This window comes from Scyliorhinus canicula, chromosome 6, assembly GCF_902713615.1.
Source record: "Scyliorhinus canicula chromosome 6, sScyCan1.1, whole genome shotgun sequence".
In the NCBI taxonomy this organism is placed as follows: domain Eukaryota; kingdom Metazoa; phylum Chordata; class Chondrichthyes; order Carcharhiniformes; family Scyliorhinidae; genus Scyliorhinus; species Scyliorhinus canicula.
The window spans coordinates 127,534,983-127,549,420 of NC_052151.1; the positions used below are offsets into that span (position 1 = coordinate 127,534,983).

General features: G+C 48.0%; 1 protein-coding gene across 1 annotated transcript in view; it reads left to right on the plus strand.

Annotated features, from left to right (window-relative positions):
* drc1 (dynein regulatory complex subunit 1 homolog (Chlamydomonas)) overlaps nt 1-14,438 on the plus strand; it is a 133,686-nt gene that overhangs the window by 50,085 nt on the left and 69,163 nt on the right. The window contains exon 5 of the mRNA XM_038800120.1: nt 695-832. Coding sequence (XP_038656048.1) covers nt 695-832 — 138 coding nt within the window. The remainder of the gene's footprint in view (nt 1-694; nt 833-14,438) is intronic.

The window sequence follows — 14,438 nt, forward strand, 5'->3', positions numbered from 1 at the left end:
GCAATGGCTAGCACTGTACCGTCACAGTGCCAGGAACCCGAGTTCGATTCCTGGCTTGATTGCTGTCTGTGCGGAGTCTGAACATTCTCCCTGCGTCTGCGTGAGTTTCCTTCCACAAGTCCTGAAAGACGTGCTTGTTCAGTGAATTGGATATTCTGAACTCTCCCTCAGTGAACCCAAACAGGCGCTGGAGTGTGGCGACTCGGGGATTTTCACATTAACTTCATTGCAATGGTAATGTAAGCCTACTTGTGACACTAATAAAGATTATTATTATTATGTTTTGCAGCTGTTAACATGGCACTTGTTTTATTCTGGCAGGCAAGATTAGAAAAAACGACAAGCTCAGTTAAAGAACCTACACGTTCATAGAATCCCTACAGTGCACAGTGCACATTTGGCCTATTGAACATGCACCAACCCTCCGAAAGAGCACTCTATCTAGGCCCACTCCCCGATCCCTTTAACCCACACATTGATCATGTCCAACCCACCTAACCTGCACATTTTTGGAGTATGGGAGGAACCCAGAGCACCCAGGAAACCCATGCTGACATGGGGAGAATGGGCAAACTTCACAAAATCATTCAAAGCCAGAGTTGAACTCGAGTCCCTAGTACTGTGAGATAGAAGTGCTAATCACTGCCACCCATTCTATATATAGATAACTCATTATATTGACTTGTATTTGCAGGAGCTAAAGTTGAATGATGACCACTATGTGAAAGACCTGAAGAAATCAGCTGAAGATATTGACCTGTTGTTGGAACGGATGGAAGAACAAATAAAAACCGTAACCAGATCCTATAGAGAGGAAATCATACAGATAGAGGTAAGGCCAGTTTTTATTCTCTTTCATATGACCTGGTTCAGTTGAAAAAGCTTTGCAACATGTGGGAGTTTGTAGACTATATTGTAGTCTCAGAAAACATATCTGTGCTCTGCAACGTGAGCAACCTTAGCTCAGAGCTGGAGTCTGAGTTGCAGACATTGTGGGGCATCAGAAAGGAGAAGAGCTCAGTGGACACTTCCTTGAGTGAGGCAGTGAGTTAAAATGGGGTCACATTGTATTTACCCATTTAAGTCTAAAATTTCTGCCTATTTGAAATGACCTAGAAGTATTTGCATTTCATGACTGATCATTAAAGTACCACAATTACATGGACCTTTTCTGCCTTCAGCCACTAACTTTCAGATCTTTTGTCTTTGGTCACTTTTAGCCCCGCGACTAAACGTTTTATTGGCGTACCATACTGAGAGTCCTGTCAAGTTGTTTGTACAATATTGCTTTTTTTCTCGCGTTGTGAAAGGAGGAGAGTTGTGGATACTTTCTTGAGTAAGGCAGTGAAAAGGAACTGTGTAGTCCTGGGGATAAATGCAGTAAAATCTTTATTATCCAGCATTCACATGGAGCAGGTGATGCTGGGTAGTCAATAATGCTAATAATTGAAAGTTCCATTTACTAATGAAATTTTTAATCCAGTAATCGTATGTTGAGAAAAGAATGAGTCTGAAGCCAGTCTGCACATTAAGTTGTGTTTATTTCCAAGCCTGTAGATTGAAGTCACTGGGGGCAATTTTCCGCATACCCTTTAGCATGTTTCTTGGTGGCAGGAAGCGACTTGCCTTTGGCCGGTGGTGGGATTTTCTAGTCTTGCTGGGGTCAGTGAGATTTCCGATTGAATCCACCCCACGTCACCGGGAAACCCACGGTGGGCGTTAGCCGTCGGCAGGACCAGAAGATCCTGCTGGTGAGAACAATCCCCCACACACACTCTCCAATTCCCCCCCAACACCTTTTTATAGTCTCGTAGTGAAGACCTAACATTTCCCCAATCAGGGACAGCCGCTCTTGATTATCAACTTGTACTCTATTGTGGCATAGGTCCACCACTAACATGGAATACAGTACAATAATTGTAGCGTGAACTAATATGCAAGTAGTCAGGAAGCAAAGAACAGTATTCTTTTTACATTTAATCTTCAACAGTATATTAAAACATAAATTAAAGTACTAAATAGTGCCCTATGTAGGAAGAAGTTCTGAATAACTTTGTAATTGCTTCTGATTGACAAAGTGAGGACATTTAGGGGACATCAGAAATTTTGATTGGTACAGAATTCCAGTTGGTAGAGCATTGGATAACGCAGAGTTTACTGTACTGTGCTCTGCAGCAAGACCAGGGGTTCCAAAGGTTGTGTTATCTAGTGGGTGCCAAAGTTAAGGAGATTTCTTTGCAACTGCAGGTGAACTTGGGAGCGAAAGGAGAGGATCCAGTTGTCATGTTCCATTTTGGATTCGGTGACAAAGGTCAAACAAGGAGTAATATTATGTTGAGAGAATTAGGGTCCAGATTAAAACTCAAAGAAAAAAGTCAAGACAAAATAAGAGTGAAGTGATTTTTCAAGCAGAATGGGCCAGGAAGGGACAAGAGAGTTTTATGATAATAGTCCATCAGTGAACAAGGTCTATACAAATAATGGTCTTCAAAAAAGATGAAAAGATTCTTTATCTGAATGCACCAAGCATTCACAATAAGTTAGACAAAGTGGCACAAACAGAGATAAATAGTTTTTTTTAACTAATCACCAAAATCAAGGCATGTTTACAAGATGACCAAAGTTGGAAACTAGATATTCAGGGTACACAGCCTTTTGAAAAGGTCAGTAAAATGGAAATGGAGGAGTAGTAGCCCTTGTAGTAAAGAACGCCATAAGGTCAGCCATAACAAAGGATTCAAAATTCCCTAGACTCTGGAAGAATCATAATTGGAGTCTTGAATAAACTTCCTGAAAGGGTGGCGGAGGCAGGTTCATTCGAGGTATTCAAAAGGGAATTAGATTGCTATCTGAAAAGAAACAATGGTTCTGGGAATAAAGCAGGGGAGTAGGATTAGGTAGAAACCCTTTCAGTGAGCCAATGCAGACTCAATGTGCCTTCTACACTGTAAAAACTCTGATTCTGTGATGCATTGGAAGTTAGCAAATGCAACTTCGCAATTCAAGAAGAGGGCGGGGGTGCGGGGAGAGAGAAAACAGGAAAGTTACAAGTTAGTTAGCCTGACACCAATTATCAGGAAAATGTTGGAATCTATTCATAGAATCCCTACAATGCAGAAGGAGGCCATTTGGCCCATTGAGTCTGCACCTACCATTCAAAGGTCCACTCTACACATGCTCTATCTCTGTAATCCTAACTCATCTTTGGACACTTGGGGGCAATTTAGCATGGCCAATCCATCTAACCTGCACATCTTTGGACTGGGAGGAAACCAGAGCACCCGCAGGAAACCCACGCAGACACGGAGAGAATGTGCAAACTCCACACAGTCACCTGTGGTCGGAATCGAACCAGGGTCCCTGGCGCGGTAAGGCATTGGAGATGGGAGGAGAGGGGGTTGAGGGTATTAAAAGAGCTGTTCCTGGGGAATGTTTTGTGAGGTTGGAAGAGTTGAGGGAGAAATATGGACTGGGGGAAGGGTTTATGTATCTGAAGCTCTGAGACTTTGCTGGGAAGGAGGTTCAGAGCTTCCTGATAGCACCAATCCCCTCTTATTGGAAAAGGTATTGACGGCAGGGGTGATGGAGAAGGGGGTGGTGTAGACGATCTACGGGAGTATTTTGGAGGAGGACGGGGAATCCATGGAGGGGATGAAAGCCAAGTGGGAGGAAGAGTTGGGAGAGGCTATGGAAGATGGTTTGTGGTGTGAGGTGCTCCGGAGGGTGAACGCCTCAACCTCATGAGCGAGGTTGGGGCTGATGCAGCTGATGGTCATGTATAGGCCGCACCTCACGAGGGCGAGAATGGGCCAACCCTTGGGAAGTGGAGGACGTATGTGAGCATTGTGGGAGAAGCCCTGCAAACCATGTATATATTTTTGGTCCTGTCTGAAACTGGAGAAGTATTGGAGGGAGGTTTTCACTATCATCTCCGGGGGGGGGGGGGGGGGGGGGGGGGGGGTTAGTGCATGTGAACTTTGAATCAGGCCCTGTAGAAGCCATTTTTGGGGTTAACGACTGGCCCGTGCTGCAGGCGAGTGCGGGGGCAGATGTTTTAGCCTTCGTCTCGCTGATTGCCCGGAGGCAGGTCCTGTTGGGGTGGAGGTCACCTTCTCTGCCCTGTGCCTCGGCTTGGCGTGGAGATCTAATTAAATTTCTGACTCTTAAGAAGGTGAAGTTTGAGCTGAGGGGGATGAAGGAAGGGTATAACAATTCATGGGGATTGTTTATTATGCACTTTCGAGAATTGGTTGTCATTAAACATTAGCGTGGGGGGGGGGGAGGGGGTGTTGGGGTTATTGTTCTTGATTACATTGTTTACACATTGACTTAATTTTTTTATCTGGAATGTGTGGGTGAATGTTTTGGTCTGTCTCTTGAGCGGGGTGCTGTTTTCGTTTGGGGGATTGTTATTGTATTTGTTTTTGTTTGTTTTGTCTTTTAGTGTTTATTTGATGAAAATGTTGAAAATGAGGAGAATAAAAAGATTTAAAAAAAATTATCCCTGTTATATTGCATTTGCCATGCATATGCTCACTCACTCAACCTTCCCAAATCCTGATGAAGACTTTCTGTATCTTCCTCGCAGTTCACCCTCCCAACCAACTTTGTATCATCTGCAAATTTGCAAATACTACATTTAGTTCCCTCCTCCAAATCACTAATATATAATGTGAACAGTTGGGGTCCTTGCACAGATCCCCGCGGTACGCCACTAGTCACTGCTTGCCAGTCGGAAACTTTTTGCTTCCAGTCTGCTAACCAGCTTTCTATTCATCTGAAGACACTACCTGCAATCCAATGTGCCTTAACTTTATATAGTAATTTCCTATCTGAGACCTTTTCGAAAGCCTTCTGAAAGTCTCAATAAACCACATGCACCGGGTCTTCATTGTCCACTCTACTAGTTACAGAAAGAATGAGAGCGATCACCGATGATGGCCCTCTTAACTGAGTTATTCAGTAAATGATCAAACTGTGTCTGCTGTCTATTAGTGATTTTACCTACAGTATTGACAATTCTTACCTTTACCTCGCATAGCTCCTTTAGGGGGCTGGCCCGCCAAGGACTATGTGACCAGCTCTGAATCAATGACATGGGAGCACGTGTTGCTCTTTCTTGGTGAGTGTGCTTTATACTCAATTTGGCTCTGTTTCGTTCCTTAGCTCTAGAGTCGCCAGGTATCGTTAAGATACCGCCACAAGTTTCAAGTTCAAGTTCAGACCAATACCTCCATACACCAGTTAGTAAGTTCAAACAAGACACGTTTATTATAATAGTTATCTACTAATTGTGCATATAAAACTACAAGACTAGGCTAATCCTACCACTAACAGGCCAAATACTTATCTGGATAAGGGAACTGCCGGATCAGGGATCAATGGTCTCTTGCTCTGCATTGGGTCCGCAGGTTTCCAGTAGTTGTGGACTAAAGGGGTCAGGAGTGTCTACTCTCGTAGCGTGCGTTGTATGACACTTACTTGATGGCGGCTGCTGGCCAGGCCTCTCCTTCTCAAGGTTCTTCGAGAGCTGCTAAGATGTTCTGCTGGGAGGGCCGGCTAAGAGAGCTGGTCAAGGAGAGGCTGGCTAAGAGAGAGAGCTGGGGTCGGGGTCTCTGTCTTATACCTCCCCCAGGGTCTCGCGCCCACCTGGGCGGACCCTCTATACACTCGCAATCGATTGGGTCTCTTCCCAATCGATTGATTTGAATTTCCCCAATAACGGGGCTGTTCTTCGATCACTGGGCGGTTCTTGGGGCTTATTGTTTTGGACTTCTCTTGGCGCCGAGAAGTCTGGCCTTCTATTCAATGTAGCGATTTGAGTTAACTTGTTTCCATTGTACCTGGGAATCACCGGGTATTGCCTTATTAGTATGCTAACTTGTTCTTTTCACAGTGCTGTCTGGTTTCTGCAGCAGTCAGAATACACAAGCGCTTTTGCAAGCTGCTTGCTTTTGCAACATGTCCATTTTCCCTGCATTCTTTGTCATCTTCCATTTTGTGTTGGGCAGTGGCCACCCCAGGTGGCTACACACGTGAACACTGGCCTATGGGGGTTTTACACGGGGCCCTGGGAGCAGGACCCTGAGCAGTGTGGACCAGGGAGCTGAAGTGTAAGGATCTGTTGTGTAGTGTTCTGTGCCTGTAACTTGACTGCCATTGCCTTTCATCAATCAACCCCTTTGTTAACTACTGGAAACCTCCAGTGTATGTCTCGAGCCACCACATTGGTGATGAGATAAAAGTTTTTGATCGCAGCTGACAGTTGTCGTGAATCAAGGGGGAAAGGAAGGAGAAGTTGAGAAAGTAGAGAAGCTCCAGCAAGAGTTGAAATTATTTTAACTTTGAGTGAAAATGCCTATCATTGGGAAACTAGATCCTTTTGACCAGGGGTTGAGTCATGGAGTCAGTACACCGGATGGCTCTGGTTCTTCTTTACTGTGAACGAGATCACAGGTGAGGACAAGTAGGAGGTGATACTTATGACAGTTTGTGGGCCTTAAATGTATAATCTGATTAGGAACCATAAGTCCCCAGAGGCACCCCAGTTGAAGACCTTTGACTGGATTGTGAAATTGGATAAAGAACATGTGGTAAACCACTGTTGCACCCATATTAGGTGATGTTTGGTAGGACCTGTACTACAGGTACGTTGGTAGTCCCTGCCTGCTGGCTTCACCCAGTAGCGGAGTATAAATATGTGTGTGTCCCCATGCTTCAACCATTTCGCCAGCTGCTGTGGGAGGCCACACATCTTACAGCAATAAAGCCTCAGTTGTACCCAACTCAAGTCTTTGTGCAATTGATTGTGCATCATTTCAAAAGATGGACCTCCGTATCAAACCGGATCGCCTGCAGCTGGATCCGCATTCAAGCGACGCCAGAAAAAGGACTTTTAACACTGGCTAGCTCAGGGGTGGGCAAACTTTTCCGTGCAAGGGCCACATTCAAAAATTCACAATTCACAAAGGGCCGCATAGTATATTAAGTAAAATAATTACTTCACCCGGTTATGATTCTGGGCGCCTCATATAGAACATAGAACAGTACAGCACAGAACAGGCCCTTCGGCCCTCGACGTTGTGCCGAGCAATGATCACCCTACTCAAGTCAATGTATCCACCCTATACCAGTAAGTAACCCAACAGCCCGCCTCCATTAACCTTAAAAAAAATAAAAAAAAATAAAAAAAAAAATTAAAAAAAAAATAATTTTTTTTTCTTTTTTTAATGACTTGGCGGGCCGCAGAAATACCTTTGGCGGGCCGCATGCGGCCCGCGGGCCGTAGTTTGCCCACCCCTGGGCTAGCTTGTTTCGAGACGTACATCAACTCGGCGCCCAGCCCTGTCTCGGAGGCTCAGAAGATACAGATCCTGTACTCAAGGTTGAGCTCCAGCATCTTTCCACTAATCCAGGACGCGCCGAACTACACCGAAGCTATGACGCTTCTCAAAGAGAATTACGCTCAGAAGACGAACACGCTCTTCGGCAGGCACGTACTCGCCACTCGCTCTCAACTCCCTGATGAGTCCATAGAAGACTTCTGGCGGGCCCTAATCCCACTCGTCCAGGACTGTGACTGTCAGGCCGTTACGGCCACCGAACATTCAAACCTCCTCATGCGGGACGCATTTGTTACGGGGATTGGGTCGCACCTCATACGCCAGCGACTGTTAGAAGTGGCCACGCTCGACCTAGCAGAGACAAAGAAACTAGCGCTATCTATGACGGTTGCCTCGTGCAATGTTTAGGCCTACACCCCCAGCCGTGCGGCCCACCCTTTCTACGCAGCGTGGACCCCACAGACGGCCGCCCCAGCAGGGGCCTTACGCAGCCAATACGCCTGCGCCACACGCCAGCCAGCGAACGGGGGTCCCCGATGTTACTTTTGCGGCCAGCAGAAACACCCGTGCCAATGCTGCCCAGCCCGCGCTGCCCTTTGTAAATCTTGCGCAGTTGCCGCTATCGCCCCCATGCCCTCGTTTACGGACAATGGGCGCCGTCATCGTCACCTCCCCGGACCACGCGTGGCCAGTGGACACCGCCATCTTCTCCCCCTCAGACCACGTGCGGCCAGTGGGCACCGCCATCTTCTCCCCCTCCGACCAAGCGCAGCCAGTGGGCGCTGCCATCTTCCCCTCCGAGCAACACGTGCAGCCCATGGGTGCCGCCATCTTGTTCAACCCCCACCACGTGCGCCCATGGGCGCCGCCATTTTGTCTTCCTCAAGATCTTAAGGCGCCGCCATCTTGTCTCCCCCACGGCACATGGGCACCGCCAAGTTCCAGTACCTGTGCCCCCCGGCCTCTCCATCATCCGACACTAGCGTCGATCGACTACGACTCACCTCTGACCATCGACCAGTCTCGTCCGCACAACCTGGCCACTGCATTGACCAGCGTTAAAATCAACGGACACATGACCTCTTGCATGCTGGACTCCGGGAGCATCGAAAGCTTCATCCACCCGGATACGATAAGGCGCTGCTCCCTCGCGGTACACCCTGCCACCCAAAAAATCTCCCTGGCTTCCGGATCCCATTCCGTGGCGATCCAGGGGTACTGTACAGTCACACTCACGGTCCAGGACATAGAATTCAGCAGCCTCCGCCTCTACGTCCTCTCTAACCTCTGCTCTGCCCCACTACTCGGCCTGGACTTCCAGTGCAACCTCCAGAGCTTAACCCTGAAATTCGGCGGGCCTCTACCATCCCTCACTGTGTGCGGCCTCGCGACGCTAAAGGTCGATCCGCCTTCCCTCTTCGCAAATCTAACCTCAGATTGCAAACCTGTCGCCACCAGGAGTGGACGGTACAGCACCCAGGACAGGACCTTCATCAGGTCCGAGGTCCAGCGGCTGCTTCGGGAAGGCATCATCGAGGCCAGCAACAGCCCCTGGAGAGCCCAAGTGGTAGTAGTTAAAACTGGGGAGAAAAACAGAATGGTCGTGGACTACAGCCAGACCATCAATCGGTACACGCAGCTCGACGCGTACCCCCTCCCACGCATATCTCATATGGTCAATCAGATTGCACAGTGCCGGGTCTTCTCAACGGTAGACCTCAAATCTGCCTACCACCAGCTCCCCATTCGTAAATCGGACTGTCCATACACTGCGTTCGAGGCAGACGGCCGTCTCTATTACTTCCACAGGGTTCCCTTCGGCGTCACCAACGGGGTCTCGGTCTTCCAACAGGAGATGGACCGAATGGTCGACCGGTACACTTTTCCGTACCTAGACAACGTCACCATCTGCGGCCATGATCAGCAGGACCATAAAACAAACCTTGCCAAATTTCTCCACACCGCCACTCTCCTAAACCTCACCTACAACAAGGAGAAGTGCGTGCAAATCTGCCCTACTCTGTCGAGGAAGTACGGGCAATCACCAGGGACTGCCAGGTCTGTGCGGAGTGCAAGCTGCACTTCTACCGGCCAGACCGGGCGTGCCTGGTGAAGGCCTCCCGTCCCTTTGAGTGCCTCAGTGTGGATTTCAAAGGGCCCCTCCCCTCCACCGACCGTAACACGTATTTTCTCATTGTGGTCGATGAGTACTCCAGATTCCCCTTCGCCATGCCATGCCCCGATATGACGTCTGCCACCGTCATCAAAGCGCTCAACATAATCTTTGCTCTGTTCAGTTTCCCCGCCTACATCCACAGTGACTGGGGATCCTCCTTCATGAATGATGAGCTGCGTCAGTTCCTGCTCAGCATGGATATCGCCTCCAGCAGAACGACAAGCTACAACCCCCGGGGAAACGGACAGGTAGAGATGGAGAATGGGACGGTATGGAGGGCCGTCCAACTGGCCCTACGGTCCAAGAACTCCCCGGCCTCCCGCTGGCAGGAGGTCCTCCCTGATGCACTACGCTCCATTTGGTCACTACTGTGCACCACCACTAACAACACACCCTATGCACGTCTTTTTGCCTTCCCCAGGAAGTCCACATCCGGGGTGACTTGGCTCGCAGCTCCAGGACCCGTCCTGCTCCGTAGGCATGTCCGACTCCACAAGGCGGACCCGTTGGTGGAAAGGGTGCAATTGCTCCATGCAAACCTCCAGTGCACCTACTGGAGTACCCCGACGGCCGCCAGGATACTGTCTCCCTCAGGGACCTGGCACCAGCAGGTCACACACACACACACACACACACACCCCTGGCCCGGCACCACCCTCCCCTCCCCTGGCGCTACCAGCAGCAACCCCCCCCTGGACCATCCGTCCTCTCCCTGCCCACGCCCGAGGATGAAGAGGATTTCGGTACGCTCCCGGAGGCTCCGGACATCGGACCAGCATCGGCATCGCCACCACTACTACGTCGCTCCCAGCGGCACATCAAGGCCCCGAACCGGTTTAACCTCTAACTGGACTTCAAAAGACATTTCTTTTCTTCTCTCTGTCAAGTATTGTAAATGTAAATGTAAAAAAAAAATACATTTGTTGGATATAGTTCTCCATCACCCCCGCCGGACTCAGTTTTAACAGGGGGTGAATCTGTTGCACCTCTATTAGGTGATTTATGGTAGGACCTGTACTACACGTACGTTGGTAGTCCCTGCCTGCTGGCTCCGCCCAGTAGGCGGAATATAAATATGTGTGTGTCCCCATGCTGCAGCCATTTCTCCAGCTGCTGTGGGAGGCCACACATCTTAGAGCAATAAAGCCTCAGTTGTACCCAACTCAAGTCTTTGTGCAATTGATCGTGCATCAGAACATTACAGGCATGACCGTTGATTATCTTCCAATGTTATAAGTTTAACTCTGCAGTGAGGGACTTCATAGCCAGGCTTCGACAGCTTGCTGAGTACTTGAGAGTTTGGGACTGTGCTTAGTGACATTGCACGGCCAGCTTGTTTGTAGGACCATAGCCTCAATATCCAGAAGAAACTTCTGGTGGCGACCCCAATTTCACTCAAAAAAGCGATTGAGATAGCTAAGGCGACAGAGTGCGCTAAATGGCACCACTGAGCTTCAAAGTGTGGCTGAAGCGAAAGTTAACCAAGTGTCGGGCGGTACTGGGCCAGCTCTATGGTGGGATCAACAGACACAGCTCAGAGCCAGACACAGCCGCCCGGTCCCAGAACCCAAGGAGTGGCAAGGAATTGGGGCATCAAACAGAATCCGAGGTCGACTGCTGTTGTTTCAGGGTGATCACTCCAGGAGACGTACCATGTTAAGAAGTTTGTGTACATCCATTGCAACCGAAGGGGCATATTCAAGCATATTGCACGTGAGGCAAATCTTGCCAATGCAAAAAAAAAAACAGCACCAACAGTCCACAACATAACTGAAGTTAGTGGAGAAAAGCTCTGAAGGCAGATGGTGAAATTTGAATTCAATAAAAATCTGGAATTAAAAGTGTAATGATGACCATGAAACCATGTCGATTGTCGTAAAAACCCATCTGGTTCACTACTGTCCTTTAGGGAAGGAAATCTGCCGTCCTTACCTGGTTTGACCGACATGTGCCTCCAGATCCACAGCAATGTGGTTGACTCTTAAAATGCCCTCAGGGATGGACAGCGGGATGCTCCCGCTGTCACTGGCAGGGAGGGTGCTGACCGTGAAAATGACTGTCCTCCCCAGATTTTTGTTTGTCTTTCAGTGCCTCCCCATCTTCATCCCTAAGGCCTTTTTCAAGCGGGTGAGTAGGATCATTACGGGCTTTGTGTGGGCGAATAAGACCCGGCGAGTAAGGAGATCGCTGTTGGAGAGCGGGGGGGGGGGGGGGGGGGTGTTGGGTGGGAGCAGCTGGAGGCGGCGTCATGTAAAGGTACTAGTCTGGGAGCTTTGATAACGGCTCCTTTGCCGCTCTCGCCGACCCATTACTCCACAAGTCCAGTGGTGATGGAGACACTGCGGATCTGGGGACAGTGGAAGAGGTACAAGAGGGTGGAGGGAGCGTCGGTCTGGACCCCGATATGCAACAACCACAGGTTTGTCCCGGGTAGGATGGATGGTGGGTTCCAGAGCTGGCAGAGGGCAGGCATCAGAAGGATGGGAGATCAGTTCATAGATGGAGGCTTTCCCAGTTTGAAGGCGCTAGAGGACAAATTTAATCTGCTGCCAGGAAATGCCTTTAAATATCTGCAAGTACGAGCCTTCCTGAAAAAACAGGTAGTGGCCTTTCTGAAGCTGCCACCACTGAGGATACAGGACAGGGTGGTCTCCGGCACCTGGGTGGGGGAGGGGAGGGTGTCGGATATCTACCAGGAACTACAGGAGGCGGAGGAAACCCCGGTGGAGGAGCACAAGGGCAAGTGGGAGGAGGAGCTAGGTGAGGAGTTGGAAGCAGGTCTGTCGGTAGAGGTCCTGGGCAGGGTTAATTCCTCCTCATCATGTGCCAGGCTCAATCTAATTCAATTTAAGGTGGTCCACCGGGCACACATGACGGCAGCGAGAACGAGCACGTTTTTTGGGGTAGAAGACAGTTGTATGAGGTGCAAGGGCAGCCCTGCAAACCATGTCCACATGTTTTGGGCATGCCCGGAGCTTAGAGTGTTCTGGCAATGGTTCACGAGGGCAATGTCCAAGGTGCTTAACACACGGGTGGTACCGAGTCCAGAGATAGCGATCTTTGGAGTGTCAGAAGACCCGGGAGTTCAGGGGGCGAAAGAGGCCGACGTCTTGGCCTTTGCCTCCCTAGTAGCCCGGAGAAGGATTTTATTAATGTGGAGTGACTCAAAGCCCCCGAGTGTAGAGACTTGGGTTACCGACATGGTTGGGTTTCTCAGCCTCGAGGAAATAAAGTTTTCCTTAAGAGGGTCTACGCTAGGGTTCTCTCGGAGGTGGCAGCCGTTTGTAGACTTTCTCAGGGAAAATTAAAATGTCAGCAGCAGCAGAAATCCGTGGGGGGGTGGGGGGGGGGGGGGGGGTGTGAGTGCTTCATTGGGATGGTGTGAGAAGACTGGGTCGCGTGGGGTAATGTCTATTTAATTGTTACTGTATATTTTCTTTTTGCACTATGTTAATGTTCACTCTAGTTTGTTTTGTTATTATGGTTACTACTATTTCAGTATGAAAAATTCTGCAAAACCTTAATAAAAATACTTTTCTAAAAAAAAGGCGATGTCCTCCTTGGGGCCAATAGCACAGGTGCTGAAGTGTGAAGACGTATTGTATTGCTTTCTGCACCTGTTATTGAACTGCCTTTACCTTTAGATAAACTTCTTTGTTTACTACTGGAAGTCTCCAATGCATGCCTTGGGCCACCACAGTTACCATAAGAGACTGTCACATTAAATGTTAAAATACTCTCTACCAGAACTTTGTATACCTTCTCTAAAAAATCTTGATTCACTCCAAAGCGTTTCAGTTTTTTAATTAAAAACACGCTGTCTTTTAAAAAATACAGTTAGTATTCTCTGTGAAGTTTAGCTTCTGGTTCAAATATATTCCCTGATATTTGCATAACCCTACGATATCTACAGGTTGATCATGAAGATGCAGAGGTTCATACATCTGCAGGCTATTGCTATATATAGATAGCTCTTTGGATTAACCTGCAGAGCACACAATCAACACCATTCCTTAAGGGTGGCAAAAGTAATTTCCTTCAGTTGTCATTTCATCTTTTAAAAACAATCCCACCAAAGCCATATCATCTGCATACTTAAATAAGTATTAGTTCCCTTGATTCGTTGGTATATATGGAAAATAACAGCGGTATCAGGTCACAGCCCTGAGGATTACCTGAGTTTAAAATACGTTCATCAGATAAAAAGCCATTCATAAAAACATGAGGCTGAGGGTGATCAGAAAGAAAATCCCATATCCAATGAATTAGGCCCCCATCTATGTTCAAGGTAAACAACCTTTGTAACGGGGTGTGATTTACATTGTATTGAATGCTGAACTAAAATCAATAAATAAGGTACGGACAAATAATATTAGCTAATGGAAGTGCAAACACTCCATCATTGAATATATTTAAGACTGAGAAGAGTTTTGGTAATCATGGGATGAGGAGAGGATAGGAATTTGGAGTTAATGTTGAAGATTCAGTCATGATAGTATTGAATGACGGAACAGGATTGACAGGTTTAAGAACATAAGAACTAGGAGCAGGAGTAGGCCATCTGGCCCCTCGAGCCTGCTCTAGTCTAAGGTCTAGTTTAAGGTCTAGTCCTGCTCTTATTTCTTATGTTCTTTGAACTTCACTCCATGATTGCTGCAAAATCCATTTCAATAAATTGTCGAGGTCTATTCAAATTGTTGAGAAAGATTATTTTTCTCTCGAGCAACACCAATTAACTAGATGTTTAATCAAGTGATAGATTGCAATTTAAAATATCCAACCTGTCTATGGCAGATAAGGCTGAAACCCAATATGGGGGTTTGTAAGCATCTGTGGATCAGTTAGCTGTGGATCAGTCAGAAGGACGGTCTTCCAGACCGTCGCGTTCTCCCTCTCCACCTGCCCTTGTCGAGCAGGTA